Source organism: Podarcis raffonei, chromosome 1, assembly GCF_027172205.1.
Source record: "Podarcis raffonei isolate rPodRaf1 chromosome 1, rPodRaf1.pri, whole genome shotgun sequence".
NCBI classification, from domain to species: domain Eukaryota; kingdom Metazoa; phylum Chordata; class Lepidosauria; order Squamata; family Lacertidae; genus Podarcis; species Podarcis raffonei.
The window spans coordinates 118,040,283-118,062,632 of record NC_070602.1 but is presented as its reverse complement, the minus strand read 5'-3'; the positions used below and the strand labels follow the sequence as shown (position 1 = coordinate 118,062,632).

The 22,350-nt window shown below is 46.7% G+C and overlaps 1 protein-coding gene across 1 annotated transcript in view; it reads left to right on the top strand.

Moving 5' to 3' along the window:
• Positions 1–22,350, top strand: part of MYO3B (myosin IIIB) — a 259,294-nt gene that overhangs the window by 155,098 nt on the left and 81,846 nt on the right. Inside the window, exons 26-28 of the mRNA XM_053375945.1 lie at positions 10,713–10,824; positions 12,526–12,688; positions 15,833–15,913. Coding sequence (XP_053231920.1) covers positions 10,713–10,824; positions 12,526–12,688; positions 15,833–15,913 — 356 coding nt within the window. The remainder of the gene's footprint in view (positions 1–10,712; positions 10,825–12,525; positions 12,689–15,832; positions 15,914–22,350) is intronic.

Below are 22,350 nucleotides of genomic sequence, written 5' to 3'. Positions count from 1 at the left end.
CAGGAATTGGCAGGCATGGTACCAACAATTCTTCTCAGTGTGATATATCCAACAATACACAGTTGAAGAGGTTCTGGGGTTCTTCACTAAAAAATAATTAATATGCAGACGTCATGAATGTGAATGAGAAGTACTAGAAAATAACTGCAGACAGTTTGAAGCCTATGGCTCTATTTTCATTTTAGCCAGTTTTTGTACTTAGTACTTTTCTTGTCATTGTAAGCCGCCTTGCAAAATATAAATAAAATAATATAACTTTGGAAGCATTTGCCCATGGCACAGGAATCTGATTTTTAGCCCTGACTAAGTTAAGTGCTTTAGACACTAAGTAGTGAGTACGGTACATAAAAACATTTGAGGAAAAACAGGTCAAATGCTAAACAGATTGGCACTTCTTTGTTCCTAATCAAAAAAGCCATTAGGCAAGTATGAACAAGAGTTTTGAAATGTCAGTAAATCTGAGGATATCAAAGATTTTTCTAAGCCAGCTAGTTAATTGGTATTTTGATCCTTTTGAGCAACTTAACAACAAAATATATGAACCAGCAGTTTTCCCCCCCTTGATGTTATTAAACAAATAGGTACGCTTCTTATCTTCCTGTTCACTAGCTGCTGTTTTGTAAACTCTTAGCAGGAAAGATGAGAACAAAGCAATCAAAGGCAGGAAACAGAGACGATCAAGGTTTATCAGGTTGAGGTAAACAAAAGCTAAAATCTTGTCTAATGCTCTGGCTGTCTTTTGTTTCCATATGGCATGGAAAGGACTTCACACAGCAGACCTGCAAGTTTGTTTATTGCATTGGAACGGAAGGCTTAACTGTCACCAGTTCCTCTACCACTGCTTCCCCAGCTTGTTAGCCTCAAAAGTTTTAAGATTTAGGATCAAACGTGAGTTTGGGTTTAGAACCTGATTTGTGTGCCGGTTTTCAATTTTGGAAGCTGACATACTGTTTTTGAAGAAAATGACAGAGTGCCTCTGAGCATGATGAAAGAATATTTTATTTACCTCTGAGTGTCCATGAATTTGAGGTCATAATACAGGACTTTGCAGGCAGACAATCTGACTTCCAGGCCTTTGGGGTTTGTTTGTTTGTTTGTTTGTTTGTTTGTTTACAGCATTTATATTGCCCATTAAAAAATGTTGTGTGGACAGTGCCTAATTTTTTGTGTCTATCTGTGTCAAGTACAGTGGTACCTCTGGTTACATACGCTTCAGGTTACAGACTCCTCTAACCCAGAAATAGTGCTTCAGGTTAAGAACTTTGCTTCAGGATAAGAACAGAAATTGTGCTCCGGAGGTGCGGCGGCAGCAGGAGGCCCCATTAGCTAAAGTGGTGCTTCAGGTTAAGAACAGTTTCAGGTTAAGAACGGACCTCCAGAACGAATTAAGTACTTAACCCGCGGTATCACTGTATTAGCAACATAGAATAAAGTCTAAAAGACCTGATACACAAACCTGTAATGCAGATATATGTACATCAAACAGGAGGGGGGGTATTTTAGTGACATTTTTCTGATTTAAAACAAGATTTTTCTAACTCATTCATACAGTTAGAATATTATGTTGTATAATATATTTGCATCAGTCAGTCATTGTGTGGCCCCCATTGGAGATTGGCACTGTTTAAAACAGGGTTCAGCAAACTTTTTCAACAAGGGACCGGTCCACTGTCCCTCCAACCTTGTGGGGGACCAGACTATATTTGGGGGGGGGGCGAATTCCTATGCCCCACAAATAACCCAGAGATGCATTTTAAATAAAAGGACACATTCTACTCATGTAAAAACATGCTGATTCCTGGACCATTCGCTGGCCAGATATAGAAGGCGATTGGGCCAGATCCAGCCCCCAGGCCTTAGTTTGCCTACCCATGGTTTAAAATATAGTGTTCCATGTAGATTCAGCACCATTTCTGCAATTTTGCCTGGTCACGTTCTACATCGGTAGGAAAAATTCAGCTGAGCAGACGGCATATATACAAATGCAATAGCCTTCCTTCCTTCCAACCAATCTAGACGATAAGCTTATGAATATAAGTTTTTAAAGAGCTAACCGCAAATGCAGAAGAGGAGGAAAAACAATTCTGTTTGCTGCGGCATTCTATTATCAGAAGCCGTCAGTTTGTTACTGATTAGGGTCCTTATTCCCTATTTCATTTTGGTGAAAGTGGTGGTGCTCAGATTTGCATTTCTGCCTTTTATTTGCTAATGCTAATGGGGACTCATACAAGTGCATCAAGACAAGGCCCATAGCTTTGATCTTGGCTTAAATTTTCCCAGCTTGTGAAATCTCTCAGAAGGGCCATTTATTACACAGCAGAGTGCTGCATACGCTATTCATATGCAAGCAAGTATGTTAAGAGAACATTTAAATGATGAGTTCATGCAACTCTTGGGCCCCAGGGAAGCAAGGAATGCAGTTGCTGGCAGCTGGGGCAGCCTCAGAATTTGGCTTGGAGAAGACCCACAGTGTGGCATTCTTAGCTGTGGGACTGCATGCACCCTCTCCCCCCTCCACCTCAAAATATTGTGGAGTTAGTAACATCTGTTCTTTCAAGGTCTCTGGAATTGTGGTGGCAACAAATAAGAAGCATTGTTGACGTTCTGTGTAACAGTGGTGTGCTTTCAAAAGAAAGGGCATAAGGCATCACCAATGCTGAATGCTAAAGAACTATACTTTCCAGCTTTCTTTTAGTTCTTTCTCAGAGCCCACACATGTCAATCTCTGTAATCCTTACAACAAGCCTGTCTAGAAAAATAGAATCATAGAGTTGGAAGAGGTTCTAGTCCAGCGGTTCTCAACCTGTGGGTCCCCAGATGTTGTTGGACTACAACTCCCATCATCCCTGAGCTCTGGCCTTGCTAGCTAGGGGTGATGGGAGTTGTAGTCCAACAACATCTGGGGACCCACAGGTTGAGAAAGGCTGATTCTAGTCCATGGGTAGGCAAACTAAGATCCAGGGGCCGGATCTGGCCTAATTGCCTTCTAAATCCGGCCCGCGGACGGTCCGGGAATCAACGTGTTTTTACATGAGTAGAATGTGTGCTTTTATTTAAAATGCATCTCTGGGTTATTTGTGGGGCCTGCTTGGTCTTTTTATATGAGTAGAATGTGTACAGTGGTACCTCAGGTTACATGTGCTTCAGGTTACATACACTTCAGGTTACAGACTCTGCTAACCCAGAAATAGTGCTTCAGGTTAAGAACTTTGCTTCAGTATGAGAACAGAAATGGTGCTCCAGCGGTGCAGCGGTAGCAGGAGGCCCCATTAGCTAAAGTGGTGCTTCAGGTTAAGTACAGTTTCAGGTTAAGAACGGACCTCCGGAACGAATTAAGTACTTAACCCGAGGTACCACTGTACTTTTATTTAAAATGCATCTCTGGGTTATCTGTGGGGCATAGGAATTCATTCATTTTTTTCCTCCAAAATATAGTCCGGCCCCCCACAAGGGCTGAGGGACAGTGGATCAGCCTCCTGCTGAAAAAGTTTGCTGACCCCCGATTCTAGTCCAGTTCCCTGCAATGCAGGAATCTTTTGCCCAACATAGAGCTTGAACCCATGGCCACGAGATTTAAGAGTCTCCTGCTGTACCGACCGAGCTATCCAGCTGTGAGAGATCCCTGCTATTATCCCTGCCTTTCAGGTGACGGGGGTGAAGGTTGAGAGACAGTGGTTGGCCTCAGACATCTCATTCATTCTCTGGTAGGTTTGTGGATGAAGTGAGGTTTCAGCTGGGAGCGGATAAGCCCATTGGTCAAACCGTTAGCCATTACTATAAGAGCACATCAATTCTCTACGCTGATAGGCATTCAGAGCCTGTATGCCTTCACTCAGGGGTGTCCCTAGGGCGTGGCCAGGTTGGCCCCTGCCAAGGGTACAGACCCAGAGGGGTGCAAAAATCGTGAAGAAAGGCAGAGAGAGCTGGCAATTGCCAAGAGCAAAAGGGGTGATGGAGCATTGGGGGGCAATACAGCTCCTTGCCAAGGGCTCAAGGGAACCTGGGTACACCTCTGCATTCACCCTCTTTGCTGTGACATAGTGTGCTGGTCCTGAGGGTTAACCGTGAGACGAGATCCGAGTCCAGTCCGAGGTCGAGGGTGCAGTAGGGAGACAGTCCATCAAAGCTGAACCTGGGTCCAAGGCAGGGAGTCGGGTGAGGTCAGGAGCTCCGGCAGAGAAGCAGGACAGGGTGCAGGCAGGAACAGGCTACCAACAATGTTGCTCCTGCAACTTGGGACTGGGGCTGGCTGGCTTTTATCTGCCTTGAGGCATAGGGAGGCCCCGGTCCACAGGTGACTCGCCTCTCCTGGCCTGGAGGCGAGCACTCCTCCTGCAGGAACTTAGTTCCCTCCACCTCTCTGCCCTGAGCCTCTGCAGCTCAGGAGAGGCTGGAGGGTTACCGGACCCAGAGGCAACCTCAGCTTCCTCTGACGGGGCTCAGAGTGGAGCACCTGCAGGCAATGGGTCCTCCATCACCTCAGGAGCCAGAGCAGACTCAGCTGGTGCCTGCACCTGAGGATCCAGCACAGCTGAGGACCCTTCAAGCTCATGCCCCAGCCCCGGCTCTGCTGGTTCTGGAGGCGAGGAATCCTGTGCAGGCTGGGATTCCTCAGGTTCAGCCTCCGAGTCCGAATCCCAGGCCATCACACATAGGAATGTGTGTGGGTTTTTTATTTTAAAAAATCTTACTTCATTTCCTTAAGACCTTCACACCTGCAGTTTGCAAAACTCCCTTTGTCACACACCCCTGCTCCAGGGCGTGTTAACCTAGCATTGGAGGGTGGTGGTGGAATTTGGCTTCTGGGGAGCTACTTAGGTCATACTCCTAAACACAGTGTTTATTTATGAATTTTGTAATCCTATCCTTCAGTTGTGTGCAAGCATCAGGGGAGCAGAACAAAACAGAAGTTGGCTGATGTTTTAAAAGGCCTGGGGAAATGAATCTTGCTATGATAAAGACTTAGTAAGTTACCAAGCAAGATTCTCCAGAGATGGCCCTACAGCAGCCTTTCTCAACCTGTGGGTCCCCAGATGTTGTTGAACTACAATTCCCATCACCCCTAGCTAGCAAGGCCAGAGCTCAGGGATGATGTGAGTTGTAGTCCAACAACATCTGGGGACCCACAGGTTGAGAACCGCTGCCCTACAGTCAAGAGGATCTTCTGAATGGTCACCACTGGCCGCCTAACATCAGAGGGTCAAAGGGCAGCACCCAGAGAAGGGCCTCTAACAAGGATATTAATGTATAGCCAGGAAGATTTGATTGATTGTTTAGGTGACAGTTATTATGGTGACCACTGCAACATTTGTATGATACATCATTCGTTATTATTAGAAGTAGCAGTAGTAATAATAATAGTATTGGTATTATTATTATTATTATTATTAATTTGAATGGCTGTTTTTTTTAAAAAAAACCAACGTTTCCTTAACTATTTGCCTTTATAAACTATAATTTTACCGTTTTAATATATTTTAAGCAATAAATTAATCTGGGAACTTAGTTAAGGAAGGCTGGCTTACAGATGGAATGAATAAACAACTAAATAAATGTGGGGAGGGGGAAGGATCACATTACGGTCCTTCCGGACCCCAAACCTGGTCACAATTACCAAACATATTTTAGTAAATGACTACATACACTTAGGGTAAGCATGGAAGGGGCAATCCACCCTCAGATGTCAGGTGGACTTCGTCTTTCATCATTGGTGAAGGAAGGAGTGAATTTCAGATACAATGAAGATCAAGAGATGGATTTGATGCCACTTGTAGGACTTGAACTGTGATGAAAGGCAGGAGTCCCCCATGATGCCTGAAGAGAGGGTGATGGTGGGGGAAAACCTGCTTCTTCTCCACCTGACTGGAGAAGAAATCTGTGTATGGCGATGGAAGATAGACAAGCCTGGCTAAGTGGTGGTTTATTTCAGGCGAAGGTGGTTTTGCTTTTGTTTATGAGGCAGGGCAGAGGGAGGCTTGCAGTCGCTGCTTTGCTTTGATTCATGATGAATGTTACACCATCCTGTTGACAAATTAGGTTACCATGCCAGGCACCCATACTTGGAACTATGTTCCACTGGAATTGGTAGGAGTCATTTTCAAATACAGTGGTACCTCAGGATAAGTACCGTATTTTTCGCACTATAGGACGCACCAGTCCATAGGACGCACCTAGATTTGTGGGGGGAAATAAAGGGGGGGAAATTATTTCCCCCCCCCCCCCGCTAGGCGCGGGGCTGGGGTGGGGGAAGCCCGAGCTTCCCCCTCCCCCAGAACGGGACCCAGAGCCATGCCGAAGCTGCACGCAGCTTTGGCATCGCTCTGGGAGCTTGCGGGGCTGGGGGAGGAGGAAGCCCTCCGCCAGCCTCCAAACCAAGTCGGGAGCAGCGGGATGGCGCGCTGCGCCTCTCCCGCTGTCCCCCGAGTTTGCGGGGCTGGCGACGGGGAGGAGCAGGCTTCTCCCCCCCCCCCGCCAGCCTTCTAGCCAAGTCGGGGGACAGCAGGAAGGGCGCGCTGCGCCTCTCCCACTATCTCCCGAGTTTGCGGGGCTGGCGACGGGGAGGAGCAGGCTTCTCCCCGTCGCCAGCCTTCTAGCCAAGTCGGGGGACAGCGGGAAGGGCGCGCTGCGCCTCTCCCGCTGTCTCCTGAGTTTGCGGGGCTGGCGACGGGGAGGAGCAGGCTTCTCCCCGTCGCCAGCCTTCTAGCCAAGTCGGGGGACAGCGGGAAGGGCGCGCTGCGCCTCTCCCGCTGTCTCCCGAGTTTGCGGGGCTGGCGACGGGGAGGAGCAGGCTTCTCCCCGTCGCCAGCCTTCTAGCCAAGTCGGGGGACAGCGGGAAGGGCGCGCTGCGCCTCTCCCGCTGTCTCCCGAGTTTGCGGGGCTGGCGACGGGGAGGAGCAGGCTTCTCCCCCCCGCCAGCCTTCTAGCCAAGTCGGGGGACAGCAGGAAGGGCGCGCTGCGCCTCTCCCGCTGTCTCCCGAATTTGCGGGGCTGGCGACGGGGAGGAGCAGGCTTCTCCCCCCCGCCAGCCTTCTAGCCAAGTCGGGGGACAGCGGGAAGGGCACGCTGTGCCTCTCCCGCTGTCTCCAGAGTTTGCGGGGCTGGCGACGGGGAGGAGCAGGCTTCTCCCCCCCGCCAGCCTTCTAGCCAAGTCGGGGGACAGCGGGAAGGGCGCGCTGCGCCTCTCCCGCTGTCTCCCGAGTTTGCGGGGCTGGCGACGGGGAGGAGCAGGCTTCTCCCCCCGCCAGCCTTCTAACCAAGTCGGGGGACAGCGGGATGGCGGCGTTCCACCTCCCCGCTGTCCCCCCGAGCTTGTGGGGCTGGCGGTTGGGCTCTCCAGGCTTCAGCGAAAGCCTGCATTCGCACCATAGGACGCACACACATTTCCCCTTCATTTTTGGAGGGGGGAAAGTGCGTTCTATAGTGCGAAAAATACGGTACTTAATTTGTTCTGGAGGTCCGTTCTTAACCTGAAACTGTTCTTAACCTGAAGCACCATTTTAGCTAATGGGACCTCCTGCTGCCGCCGCGCCGCTGGAGCACGATTTCTGTTCTCACCCTTAAGCAAAGTTCTTAACCTGAAGCACTATTTCTGGGTTAGTCTGTAACCTGAAGCATATGTAACCTGAAGTGTATGTAACCTGAGGTACCACTGTAAAAATGCAAGGGACCAGGTTTTAAGTGTTGCTAGCTTACTCTGAAAAGTAGCTATCATGATGTTACTTAAATATTTCTTAAAAAATAAACCCATTTGGCTTCACAATGGGAATTTCCAGTTTTCCCCTTTCATCTTTGCTTGCACAAAAACGTGCTCATCCTGTGTCTGTTTAGAATAGGCCTCATGCTATTCAGTCCATTCTGTATACAGTGGTACCTCGGGTTAAGAACTTAATTCGTTCGGGAGGTCCGTTCTTAACCTGAAACAGTTCTTAACCTGAGGTACCACTTTAGCTAATGGGGCCTCCCGCTGCCGCCGCACGGTTTCTGTTCTCATCCTGAAGCAAAGTTCTTAACCCGAGGTACTATTTCTGGGTTAGCACAGTCTGTAACCTGAAGCGTCTGTAACCTGAGGTACCACTGTAGTTGGTGGACCATGTTAAGTTGGGTTGTTCCTCTACCAAACAAAGTTCCTTGTGGACTATAGTCTGGTGTACAGAGAGAACTGTAGCTTTAAAGGGAGGGAGGGAGAAAGAGACAGCTGGTGATTGCAAGACAGTGTTCCAGAATTAAATGCCACATAATTACGAATAATAATAATAATAATAAGAAGAAGAAGAAGAAGAAGAAGAAGAAGAAGAAGAAGAAGAAGAAGAAGCCATGTGTTATTTTCATAAAATCATTGAATTGTAGAATGGGAAGAGACCTCACAGGTCATCTAGTCCAATCATCTGCAATGCAGGATCTAAGATAAGCTTTTGTGGAAAGGCTTTCTCTGCTGAAAGGCTACAGTACTCACCAGTTCCTACCGGCCCTCTCTGCCTTATGTGGTGCTGAGAATGGGACCTGGCAAGAGGAACATCTCTCTGACCACTGTATCCGTTCTGCAGAGGAGAAAATGATCACGCTGCCTGGCTTTAATCACCCTTCTGGCTCAGAGGAAGACATGGAAGGGGAGGAGTCATCACTTGGGAGGCCATCACCCCCATTCCATAGTGATCACTCCAACAGTGAAGGAACCAGTGACTGAATTGAGCAGTGGTCCTTGAGAGGGTACGGCCAACAGCAAGTTCAGACCAGTCATCCTTCGGAAGGCCTCTTGTTGGCGAAAACAGCACCTTTCCTTGGCTGAGTTCCAGCCAGTACCAGTGACCTGTCCAAGGTTCTGAAAGGCCTGGCCAGTTATGATTCTGCATAGCCAACCTTGACTTGATTATTGGTCTAAATGTGACTCTGCCCTTTTCCTGTAAGTGCCACAACTTCAACCCAACCTCCCTTGGAAGTCCCAAGCAAAGCTAAGACAGGTCAGAAGTCCTTGATATGTGTCTCCTAGCCTTGGGAAGTTGACAGGGCAATCCAATATAGGTTTACTCAGAAGCAAGTCCCACTGAAGTAGGCACTTCAAGGCCAAGGGGAGGAAGAATCTTCATCTCTCTTTTGGGACCTAGAGAACACTTCAGCAGTTTGATGGACAATGTCATTTACCTTTAACTTTCCAATTACCGGTATTCTTAATTTCTAGAGCCATGTTCAAGATGCACTGGGAATATGTGGTTCTTTCTTCCTTCCTTCCTTCCCTCCCTCCTTCCTTCCTTCCTTCCTTCCTTCCTTCCTTCCTTAATGAAGATAGATATGGAAATCATTTTTATTGTAAACTAATTGTAGCCCTGACACACACTAACAGAATCTCAAGCTTAGCCATATTTCACTGTCGGTGTGCTAAAAAAATGGCTAGCAATTATCTGCTGGATATTAGAATGGAATTTGGGGAGGGGGGGTGAACCTGGAAAAAAAAATCCCCACTTGAAAGTAACAGACAAGTGCCACTGATCTTGGAAAGGGTAAAAGGAGGGCAGCTCTGGGACATTGCTTTATTAAATTTCAATAAGTTATTTAAAGTTATTAAATAATTAAATAAAGTTTATTTAACTTAAATAAATAACTTAAATAAAGTTATTAAAATAAGTTATTTAAACAATAATCAACTAGTTGAAAGCTTAGATACAAATTTAACAAAATTTATAAAGAGCCTACAATCAACCAGCAGTCCTAAGATAATTATATTTGACAATAGACATAGTCAACATATTGCCCTTCATAAGTTTTGAGGACTCCAGCTCCCATTAGCTCTAGCCAACACGGCCAATGGTCTGTAATCATGGGAGTTGTAGTACAGCAACATTTGAAAAACATCATGCAGGCTGCTCCTGGCTTGGCCTGCTCCAGATGACAGGACCTAAGGTGGGGAAAATACTTTAAATTCACAAGTGGGCCATCTATTGCCTGCAACCAGCTGATCATTTGTATTGGCTGCCAAACACTGAGTACCTATTGCAGTTTGCTCAGAACCAAGCTCAGAACCCCAAGTGGCTAGGAGCTGGCATGCATAGGAAGTGAGTGGATTTATGCTGACATCTCCAACTCCTGCACCTAGTTGCTCACAATAACACCTATTACATTTATTGAGACTTAAGGCTATCAAAGCAAAGAGGGGAGGGGGGATTTGCCTATAATACTACAGTGGTACCTTGGGTTACAGACGCTTCAGGTTACAGACTGTGCTAACCCAGAAATAGTACCTCGGGTTAAGAACTTTGCTTCAGGATGAGAACAGAAATCGCGCAGCGGCAGCGGGACGCCCCATTAGCTAAAGTGGTACCTCAGGTTAAGAACAGTTTCCAGTTAAGAATGGACCTCCAGAACGAATTAAGTTCTTAACCCAAGGTACCACTGTAATCATCTTCATTTTGTCCTTTTTTATATTATTGTTGTTATTGCTATCTCTCCTTCCAGGCGCGCGCACACACACACACAGAGAGAGAGAGAGAGAGAGAGAGAGAGAGAGAGAGAGAGAGAGAGAGAGAGACTGCTTTGTGTAACATCAACTTGAAAAAGAGTTCTGGGGAACTTGAAAGCTAACTCACAGTTTTGTGACATTATGTTTGGTGCTAATAAAGCAACTGTGGATTTTGTGGGGTTCACACACAGAGAGAGACAGACACACTGTTCACCAACCAGCACAGCAGCATTTTCTTTCTTTGTCCTTTCTGTTTCCGTAGGTATTATTACATTGCTTTCAAAGCACACGAAACTCCTCTGCCCAGCAAAGAAAGCTGTGTTGCTATTCTGCAGAAAGCCAAGCTGGAGAAATGGGCTCTCGGGAAAACAAAGGTAGGATAAGTTCTATCCCGCTTTGTTTAGAGCAAAAGGTACATTCAATATGGCAGCCTTGTAACACACCTGCCTGCAAAGGGGATGGGAGAAGGAATCCGTTTATCTTTTCTGTGTTTGACAGCTGACTGTCCTTCTCACAACAGATTCCCACAGATTGTGAACTTGTTTTCTTCCAGACAGCAGCACTGCTTTTGCAGAGAAGGGATGTCCACACTCACAACACACACTTTCTCAGACATACATATGCACACAGATGACATTGTGGCCCCTCACTGTTCTTTGGAGATGCGCCAGCCTTGAGGAATGCTGCCTCCTGCTCCTTTTGCTATAAGATTTGGGGAAACAAGGGACCTTCTGGGGCAGTAGCTTTTGCAATCAAGGATGTTCCACAGGCAAAGCAAAATAGGACCAATGCTTAAAATAGTATGTGGTGCTCCTGTTATGTTCTCAGCAGAGCTTAATGGTGCAACTTAAGGGTTGATTCAACAGGGACGCGGGTGGCGCTGTAGGTTAAACCACAGAGCCTAGGACTTGCCAATCAGAAGGTTGGTGGTTCGAATCCCCGTGACAGGGTGAGCTCCCGTTGCTCGGTCCCTGCTCCTGCCAACCTAGCAGTTCGAAAGCACGTCAAAGTGCAAGTAGATAAATAGGTACCGCTCCAGCAGGAAGGTAAACGGCGCTTCTGTGCGCTGCTCTGGCTTGCCAGAAGCGGCTTAGTCATGCTGGCCACATGACCCGGAAGCTGTATGCTGGCTCCCTCGGCCAGCAAAGCGAGATGAGCGCCACAACTCCAGAGTCAGTCACGACTGGACCTAATGGTCAGGGGTCCCTTTACCCTTTACTAACTGTAGAAAGAAACACTGAGGGAAGATTAGGTTGCCTTTCTTTCTACACCTCAACCCCCCACCCACATTTCAAGTAACTCACCACAGGTATTGTTGCTTTACTCCCAAAAGTAATAAGGTTTGGGGGTACTCACAGGTCAGTTGGGTGAAGGATTTGTCATTCTCTCAGTTATGCCACCAGGAGAGTGAGAACTGAGCTCAGTAAAAAGAAGCTGTTTTTCATGGTGGGTGGGTGGAGGAGAACCTGTTTGCTATAGGGATGGATGGACCTATCCATTTCAATCTCTCAGTTTCTCATTTTGCCAATCATAAATGTGATTAACAAATTGCTGCTTAAATGTGGGAGATTTTTTTTTTAAGCCTCATGAAGCACCAGGATTTTAGTGTGCATTTCTCCTAATAGACACATGTTTGTATGCAGTTTTTCCGGTCGTACACATATCTCCATACATCATGCATTATTTTCACTAATATACGCATTTCTGCCCAGCATTTTAACATATGCATTTTTGTATACATTGATTGGCTGGGTAGCCGTGCTGCAAAATTTAAAGGAGTTTGAACGATGGCTGTGTTTTGGTTCTCATATCGTTTTGCATAGTGTGACTTTGGTACATTCGCTTTTAAATGCAAACTTGCCAGAACCCAGCCTAGGAAATAATAACAGCCATCACCATAAAGAAATGCTATGCTACACATTCATTTACAAGCAATGTGGCAATGTACTTGACAATGCAACAGCCAGCATCACTGTTCCTTTTGCTATCACCCTCCAGTGTCCAGAACTCCCTCGTTAATTATTTTCTCGTACTTAGGTGTCACATCACGTTTGACCTTGTTGGTTTCATTGCAGGTTTTCTTGAAATATTACCACGTTGAACAACTGAACTTGTTTCTGCGTGAAGTTATAGGCAGGGTGGTGACTATGCAGGCTTATACGAAAGGATGGCTTGGAGCTAGGAGGTACAAGAAACTCAAAGAGAAAAGAACAAACAGTGCCATTGCCATTCAGTCAGGTAAATGTTCCCGAGTTTCCCTATATCATAGATGATCCCAGAGTTTCAAGCTGTTAAATTGCACACAAATTGCCTATTCGTTTTCTTAATAGCTGGATGTTAAACCCCAAATAACATGTGGTGGGTTCTTCCTCTCCAGTTAACTGATGCCAGCATTACGCAGATTCATTGCTAACTTATCAACTTTGTAATCGCTAATGTCTTTGCTTAAACACATTTATAGGCTTTGCCTGTAAACAAAAGAAGAACAGTGCTGTTAATTGTCTCTTCTGGGCTATGAAGCACACAAGAGAAATGAGGGGCTGCCTGGTGTGATGTTGATTTTTTTAAGGAAAGAGTACACACATCTACATTCCAAATGATTGCTGTGTCTGCTGGGCCTGTTTCTGGAATGCCGTATATTCCTTCAGTTTGAATGCAGAACCTGTTTGGTCTAGAGGCTATGTTAGACTTCTTAGGATGCTCAACATAGGAGGGATTTGTTTAAGGACACAAAAGAATCCCCAACAAACTGCCTGCCATTTCTGCATTTTTTTCAGTGGCCTACTGTATGCTCTGCATGTATTATAGAATCATAGAGTTGGCAGGGACCACAAGGCTCATCCAGTCCAATCAGTGGCGTAGCGTGGGTTGTCAGTGCCCGGGGCCGCACAGAGGGAAACGTACAGGGTACGCATCTGCATTCAGCTGCCCAATGGCATCTGCATCACCTGGGAGACCACAGCCGCAGTGATAAGAGTCATTCCGTTGTCTGGAGAAGAACCACTTCTTGGTTCTCATTGAGAAGCCGTTTTCAGTGGAGCCCAACGACAGAAACACTCAGCTGGATTGAGGCAGCACCAGGTGCTGAAATTTTGCACCCCTAACAATTTTGCACCCGAGGCAACCGCCCCTGTGCCCAACCCCCGCTATGCCACGAGCCCAGCCTCCTGCAACCCAGGACTCTTTTAACCAACCCACAACCCTGAGATTAAGGATCTCATGAATGAGCTATCCAGGATGGGATAACTCCATATAACCTGCCCTTGAAAACACCTTTCAGATGTTTTTAAAGGCTACAGTCATCAAGAAGGATAGTCTCTCAGCACATGAAAGAGACCTCACAGAGGAATTTTATCATTTGTATTTTACACTGGGGGGAGATGCTAGAGTTGTATGCTGTGTTTTTGCCTGCTGATGAGCAGTGCAAGGCCGAAAGCAGCTTCTGATCTGGCAGGTGCCTTCCCTCAGAGCCAAAGAAAGCAAGGACATTGTTCCTTATAGGCCTCTGCCTCCAGGGTTGTCTCCTTTCACGTTGAGAGAGAGTGCTTTACTGGGTTGAAAGCAAGCGTGAGTCACTTGTGAGTCGAGGACTCTCCAACCGCATAGGATTATAGTAAGACACAAAGACACATTATTTTAGGTTAATGGGCAAAATCAGGCCACAACTTTTATTGGTTACAGCATGTGAGTAGTATTGGCTTAGGCATTGGATGAAACAGCAATACAAGACTCCACCCTGCACAGCTGGGAGTCATATTGGGGTTGAGAAGAAGAAGAAGAGTTTGCATTTTATATCCTGCTTTATCACTACCCGAAGGAGTCTCAAAGCAGCTCCCAATCTCCTTTCCCTTCCTCCCCAACAATAAACAGTCTGTGAGGTGAGTGGGACTGAGAGACTTCAGAGAAGTGTGACTAGCCCAAGGTCACCCAGCAGCTGCATGTGGAGGAGCGGAGACGCGAACCCGGTTCCCCAGATTACGAGTCTACCACTCTTAACCACTACACCATGCTTGCTCCCAACCAATTAACAACCAATGGAAGGAGAATGTTGATGCAAAAACAACTGGAAGCTTCCCCATGATGTCACCGGGGGTCGTGCCATGGCCCTAGCCACCAGCAGGGCATCGGACAGGAACCACGACCGCCAGATTCCTTTAACGGAATACCCAAAAGAGGAGGGGTAGAGGATGGCGCATACCCAATCCTCCAACACAGCACACATATTCCAATGCCTAACCGCCAGTACCAGAAAGCTGTGGCGAATTGCTACAAGGTAGGCGGAAAAACCAAGAGGCTGGTGCCAATTTGCCAAATGGATAAAAAAAAGGCCTACCAGGCCTCTTGGGCAACCAACCAAGGCAACCAACCGAAGTCCAAGGCAAGGTCAATATGCAAAAGAAGCTGACCTAAGAGAGAGGGAGGGCGGAAGATCCGAAGAAAGAAGGAACTGAATGGGAGCTGAGCGCTGCCGCGGCTGTTTAAACGCAGCTAGCCCCGCCCACCAGCTGGCCCTATTGGTTGGCTGGAGGCTGCTCCCGCTCACAACCCCTCTGGGAGGAGGAGAGGCCCTCTAACCTGATGCGCAGAAGGGTTCGGTGAGACTTGTGGGCTATCTGTTACTCAGCCCTGCCTCTGTCTCTCTCTGCCCTGTCCATTTTTTTTGCTAAGACGGGAGGAAAGGTTCCTATTTAAACAGGAACACAGTGGCATCCCATAGTCCGCAGCTGATGGTGCTCCTAAATGCTTTCCATTACGTCAGCTTCACAGCTGACCTCCAGTGCAGGCAGACAGATGTTGCTGCAGATTGTAGCCTAGTTCAGATCCCAAAAGCTGGAAATATATTAGAGAGCATCTTGTGCTGGCACAAACATGAGGGGTGGCATTGGTCTGCTATGTGCTTCATCACATCAAGATGTAACGGGTGCATTTCTTGTATTAAAACGGCTTGTTCTGTGTCAGGATGTGGGGGCTAAAAGGTTGCCCCTACCCTGACCTTTGAAAAACAACAATGGTTCACCCTTAGTTGGTAAAGCACAGGGCACCATGTTCTGAATTTGCATATATTCAAACAACTCAACACATGCAAACAAGCGTTCGGCCACTGTTTTTCTTCCCACTGGGGGAGGTGGCAAACGTAATCAAAGAGCCCACGCTGTGACAGAAAGGCTGAGGGAACTGTTTGAAGCCGTAGGGAGCTCCTTAAACCTACTTCACTCATGAGCCCAGCATTCAACAGGCCACTTCACCGGGAGAGCGCTTTGGTGGGTTGAGGAAGAAGGCTGAGGGCAGAAGGGATCAAAACGGTGGCCCGTTTTTCTGACTCTGCGGCAGCCTTTCCTTTAAAGCGAACGTAATTCACAACACATGGCTTTGTATTTTTAGCCTGGAGAGGATATGATGCACGCAGGAAGTTCAAGGATATAAAGAACAGAAGAACTGGTGCTGCTATTCATATTCAAGCAGGTAATTAAAACAATATTTTCACAGCTGACACCTATTTTACTGCGGGTAACTTCCCATGTCAGTGTTTGTGTCTGGCAGAAATCAAGCGCAGCCAAAACAAAAGGAACTTAAACGCGCTTCTCCTGGCTGCTGGCTTCCCTGTGCCTGAAGTTCAAATTCAGCATTCAGGCACCTGGTGGAGGAGCTGGCTCTGACCAGGATCCACATGGCTCAACTCATAATACAGCAGCCCTATTGTCAGTCTTACAGGCATCCCAGCATTCTGTATTATATCATTGCTACCCTTTGGGGAGGGACGCGGGTGGCGCTGTGGGTTAAACCACAGAGCCTAGGGCTTGCCGATCGGAAGGTCGGCGGTTCGAATCCCCACGACAAGGTGAGCTCCCGTTGCTCGGTCCCTGCTCCTGCCAACCTAGCAGTTTGAAAGCACGTCAAAGTGCAAGTAGATAAATAGGTACCGCTCCAGTGGGAAGGTAAACGGCGTTTCCATGCGCTGCTCTGGTTTGCCAGAAGCGGCTTCGTCATGCTGGCCACATGACACGGAAGCTGTATGTCAGCTCCCTCAGCCAATAAAGTGAGATGAGCGCCGCAACCCCAGAGTCGGTCACAACTGGACCTAATGGTCAGGGGTCCCTTTACCTTTACCCTTTTGGGGGAAAACCCTTGGTATGGTTTTTTAAAAAAACTTTTCTTCACAAAAAGCAAACAAGGTGGTAAGGTGCTCATTATCCAATGGGGCAATACAGTGGTACCTTGGGTTACATACGCTTCAGGTTACATAAGCTTCAGGTTACAGACTCTGCTAACCCAGAAATATTACCTTGGGTTAAGAACTTTGCTTCAGGATGAGAACAGAAATCGCGCGGCGGCGGGAGGCCCCATTAGCTAAAGTGGTGCTTCAGGTTAAGAACAGTTTCAGGTTAAGAACGGACCTCTGGAATGAATTAAGTTCTACATAACCAGAGGTAACACTGTACATCTTTAGAATAGGCAGATTCATACCATTTTTTATAAGAGGTAGTCACGGTGCATTCAGTTAGGAACTCTGAAATAAATGGGACCGATATGAGGAAAGCCTTGACATGCTCTAGACTAGAGGTGAGTGTGCAGAACTTCCCCACCTGCCTCTTCCTCACAGCACACACACACACCCCGCCACCAGGTGTTTTTTTTGAGGCAAATAATAAAATAAAAATAAAAATGGGGGAGTTCAACACAAAGGTTATTTGTTTGTTTATTATTGTGGGCCGAGTCGTGATGCCACCGCACCCGCACCCCCATGCAGTGGCTACATGTAAGATGTGATTAATAAACTCAAGCAGACGATGATCTGGGTTAGAAATGGCCACAACTTCATTGATATAGGTGGATTTTTGGCTCAGGCATTGGGTGTATATCTGTTCCAGGCCCCCCAGACCAAATAATAATACAGTGGTACCTCAGGTTACATACGCTTCAGGTTACATACGCTTCAGTTTACAGACTCCGCTAACCCAGAAATAGTACCTCGGGTTAAGAAATTTGCTTCAGGATTAGAACAGAAATTGTGCAGCGGCGGCGGGAGGTCCCATTAGCTAAAGTGGTGCTTCAGGTTAAGAACAGTTTCAGGTTAAAAACGGACCTCCAGAATGAATTAAGTACTTAACCCAAGGTACCACTATAATAATAATAAGAAGAAGAAGAAGAATTTTAAAAAGGTAAGGGAACTCAGTTCCTCCAAGTTTTTGCTTATATATATATATATATATATATATATATATATATATATATATATACCCTGCCCACAATTCCCTGGAAATTCTCCGCTGAGGGATGCTTCCAAATAGCCTGGGCTGTGACACAGGAAGCTTGAAGGGAATCACCCAAAATTGGAAAAAGTCAAAAACTGTGAGGTGGTGCTTTGTCAGCCTATACAATACCTACGTCTTCCCATTCCAATGAGATGCGGGTGGCGCCGTGGTCTAAACCACTGAGCCTCTTGGGCTTGCTGATCATAAGGTTGGTTTCGATTCCCTGCAAAGGGGTGTCCCAGCTCCTGCCAACCTAGCAGTTCGAAAGCACGCCAGTGCAAGTAGATAAATAGGTACCGCTGCGGCGGGAAGGTAAACAGCATTTCCATGCACTCTTGTTTCCATCATGGAGTTCCATTGTGCCAGAAATGGTTTAGTCCTGCTGGCCACATGACCCGGAAAGCTGTCTGTGGACAAATGCCAGCTCCCTCGGCCTGAAAGCGAGATGAGCACCGCAACCCCAAAGTCACCTTTGACTGGACTTAATCATCCAGGGGTCCTTTACCTTTTTGCCTTTACCTTTCCATTCCAGTCCTGTCCCTCTTGCATTATTATTGCTATGAGGATGCAGGTTCCCTGGTAGTATTCATAAGGAAATGCTTTTCCTAGGATCATATACCATGCAGCCTGAGAGAGCTTTGTTTATACTGCAGTGTTTATACTCTAGGGTTGCCTCCGAACACAGAGATTCCCATTGCGAGGCTGAGCTCATCACCCCTCTCCCATGGTTGTGGGGCAGGGGCACTCAGTCCATACCTGCCATAGGTGTGTGAGGCCTTAGAAGGCACTCCCCACCACGTGCACGAGGAGGGGTGCTGCTTCTAGAAACACATTCAATAATAAAAGGGTTTTTTGATGCTCAAATGGACCGATTCACATATTCAGCCAATGTATGCATCTGATCCTCTGTAGCCGGCACTTGGAAAACGACTCCACATTTCTGCCAGGCTCAGAAGGAATGGCATATTTATCACTCGCTGTGCCCTGCATTGATGCTCAGACAGCACCGCTCCCAGAGGAAGGCACAGCTGTTTTCGAAGTTTGATACTGTGGTTGCCAGGCAGTTGCCTCGGGACGGGTTTTGATAGTTGGGCACCAGCTGTTCCTCCTTGTAGCACTTGATAAGGCAGGCCATAAGTAAAACAGGCAGGGACAGCACCAGAATTTTTTTAACAAAAGCAGAGGAGGCAAAGTGTATTTCTAGGTGGGTGAGTTGAGTTGTATCCCATATGCTAAGATCTCTGAAATAAAAATAACGGTATGTTAATGACCGAAGTTCAGCAATGAAGGGCAGGTGGAGGGAGGGGTGCTTTGCTTGAGGGGAGGCTTACGTGCCCTTCCCAGTGCTGCCCACGAAACCAGGCCCTGTGGCTGTGAGCCTTTCCCGTTCTGCTGGAGGCTAGTGCAACGTGAGCCACCTCAAGACACAAATACGTGCATTCCCTGTTAGGCATGACAGCCCACAGTTGACGAAGCGTAGCAAGGACAACAAACATTTCTAAATCAAATTCTAGTTCCCAGAAAAGTGGCTTGTCATGGTATCAGATTGGATGCTTTAACATGGATATTTATTCCTGCGAATGGAGCAAGTTATATCAAGTGTAGGTGGGTTCCCACGAGGCAAGACACAGTGATAGCAGCAAGAACCTTTATTGAACTAACAGAACTAGACAACAGGGGCAAAGCAACTGCTTATATACATTTCTGAAGGCCTAGGCCCCTCCTACTACCAATGCCATTGGCTGTCTAAACTTCCAAGCTGTGAATCATGACTCAGAGTTTAAGGGCCAATGGCAGAGGCCCAAATCCTGAAATGTTCTGAGATTGGATATCATGTATCGAATCAGAACACAAGGGCTCAGAATCCTTAGTCCAGACTCAAGCTCAGGCAAACACAGACCACCGAATACATAGCGTTAAGGTGGATATTTATTCCTGCGAATAAAGCAAGTTATATATTATCTTAACCATTTTATTTATCGGGTACTCATGGGCACTTTTGCCCCAAACAAATCGCACCACTGGTATGGTAGGCCGGCTACTCTTTACAGCAGCCATTTTGTGCTGGCACACACAATATGTATATCGATAGATGCGTACCTGCATCGCATACAGTGGTACCTCGGGTTGAGTATTTAATTTGTTCCGGAGGTCCATTCTTAACCTGAAACTGTTCTTAACCTGAAGCACCACTTTAGCTAATGGGGCCTCCTGCTGCCGCCGCGCCACCAGAGCACGAATTCTGTTCTCAACCTGAAGCAAAGTTCTTAACCCGAGATACTGTTTCTGGGTTAGAGGAGTCTGTAACCTGAAGCGTATGTAACCTGAGGTACCACTGTATATATTTTTGAAGCAAGAAAAGCACTAATGATAGCAATAAGATAGTGTTGTTTCCTCCATCCTTGAGGAGAGCAGCTTTGTTATGAAGGTGTGTGTGTGAATGTGTTTCCTGGACATGGGGTGCTGCGCGAATGTTGGGGATGTGGAATGGAAAACCAGGAAAGGGAGAATGGAGTGGAATGGGAGGAACCAAGAGCAGAAGCACTCTTCGCAGCAACAGGTTAAGGCAAGTCCCACTTGTTTATCTCTACATCCATATTTCCAAAATATAAGCAGCGATTACTATGTGTAGCCATTTCCCGCCTGGTTTTGCTAGACTACAGATGTGCGATGCTCAGAGTACAGTGGTACCTCGGGTTGCATACGCTTCAGGTTACATACGCTTCAGGTTACACACTCCGCTAACCCAGAAATAGTGCTTCAGGTTAAGAAGTTTGCTTCAGGATGAGAACAGAAATCGGGCTCCGGCAGCGCGGCAGCAGCAGGAGGCCCCATTAGCTAAAGTGGTGCTTCAGGTTAAGAACAGTTTCAGGTTAAGAACGGACCTCCAGAACAAATTAAGTACTTAAGCTGAGGTACCACTGTATGATGCCTTTTCTATGGCTCTTTCAGTGCCAGATGAAGACTTTTGTTATTCATCCCAGTTTCTAAATAACATTTTGAATCTGCTGTGGACTGCTGTGGCTTAGTGTGGTTTCAATACAAACCGTAAACTAGTTATACTGTCTTTGTTATAAGGAAAGGTTATCTCCCCCTCCCCCTTTTATCACTTACTGCTGATTTTAATTATTGCATCCTGTGTTTTCCGTATTGCCTTCACAAGCCACTCGTGGAATGTTTATTGATGGGTAGTCAAATAATTTATTTTAAAAGCACAGGAATGCTTGTGTTAAATCAACACTGCTTGGTGTTTCGAAGACCCCACCCCCCCAATGCTCACAATGGGGTTGTAATTAAGGGACAATGTTTCATTCACAAGAAATATGATCAGCCTAACACTGAAAGCACGAGGAATTTTGATTATACGAAGTGCATCGGTTGCACTTGTTACCTAGGCATTCAAAGAACTATCTAATTAAAATATATGTCTCTGGAAAAAAAACGAAAAGAAAAGAAAAGGAGAATGTTACAGGGGTGGGGAGGAAGAAAGGTGGTCTTGAAATTTAGGAAGCACTTGGCCTACTTGTTTCTACAGCGCGGCTGATACTGAGATTTGTTTCCCTTTCATCTCCTTCCCAGTAAAAGCAGCACTGAGGCTTATCCCTTTAGCTTCCTCAGAACTTCCTTTCAGAATTCCCGATCTATTACCAGCACATTCACATACCAGAAACAAGACGCCTTTTCATGCTGTCAACCTTTTTCATCTGAAATGTAAATTAATTCTTGCCTTGACAGAGATCAAAGGGGGGGTATTAACCTTATTGGACCCTTCCCTCATCAGAATCTGTTCCAAAGACTATGAGGCTGGTGTTGTTGGGATGTGGGGAAAGGCGGGGGGGGGGGGGACGACGCACAGTCTTCAGTGTTATCTATGGCCCTCCTGCAGGCAGGTCCCCCTGTCTACAAGTTGCCATTTCAAAGGCAGTGGTTTCTTTTGTAAATGACCTTATCATTGCTTCATACTGTGTGAAAAATGATTTGCCTGAATAATTCTTCCAGGATTAGCCTGCTCATTTTAATTGTTGCAAGGGGCGGTGGCAGGGGGGGGGGGGAGAGGCCTTCATTCAGATTTCAGGATATCCTCTGAGTGGTTTTGACAGCAAGAGATCTTGGCCGGATAGAAAAATGTACATATGGCTTCTGATCGGGGTGGGGGCTGAACCCCTCTTGATTTGTTCAGGTTGCTCATTTCCTTGCAGTGCGGTCTTTTGAGGCGGGCTGCATTTGCATTTTGAAAATAAACAGATGCCTTTCGCATACCCCAGCGGCTGGGCTAGGCGTTCTCAGTGGAACCAAGGGGAACAGCAGCAGACATCAGATGAAATGTTGGAATGGGTGGGGAGGAAATGTTTGTTTCTATCCTCCAGTGGGGATAGAAATTTTATTTATTTATTTTTAAAACCCAAATGCACTTGAGCATCCATTCCCTGAGAGGAAGTACAGTGGTACCTCGGGTTACATACGCTTCAGGTTACAGACTCTGCTAACCCAGAAATTTTACCTTGGGTTAAGAACTTTGCTTCAGGATGAGAACAGAAATTGTGCGGCGGCGTAGCAGCAGTGGGACGCCCCATTAGCTAAAATGGTGCTTCAGGTTAAGAACAGTTTCAGGTTAAGTACGGACCTCCGGAACGAATTAAGTACTTA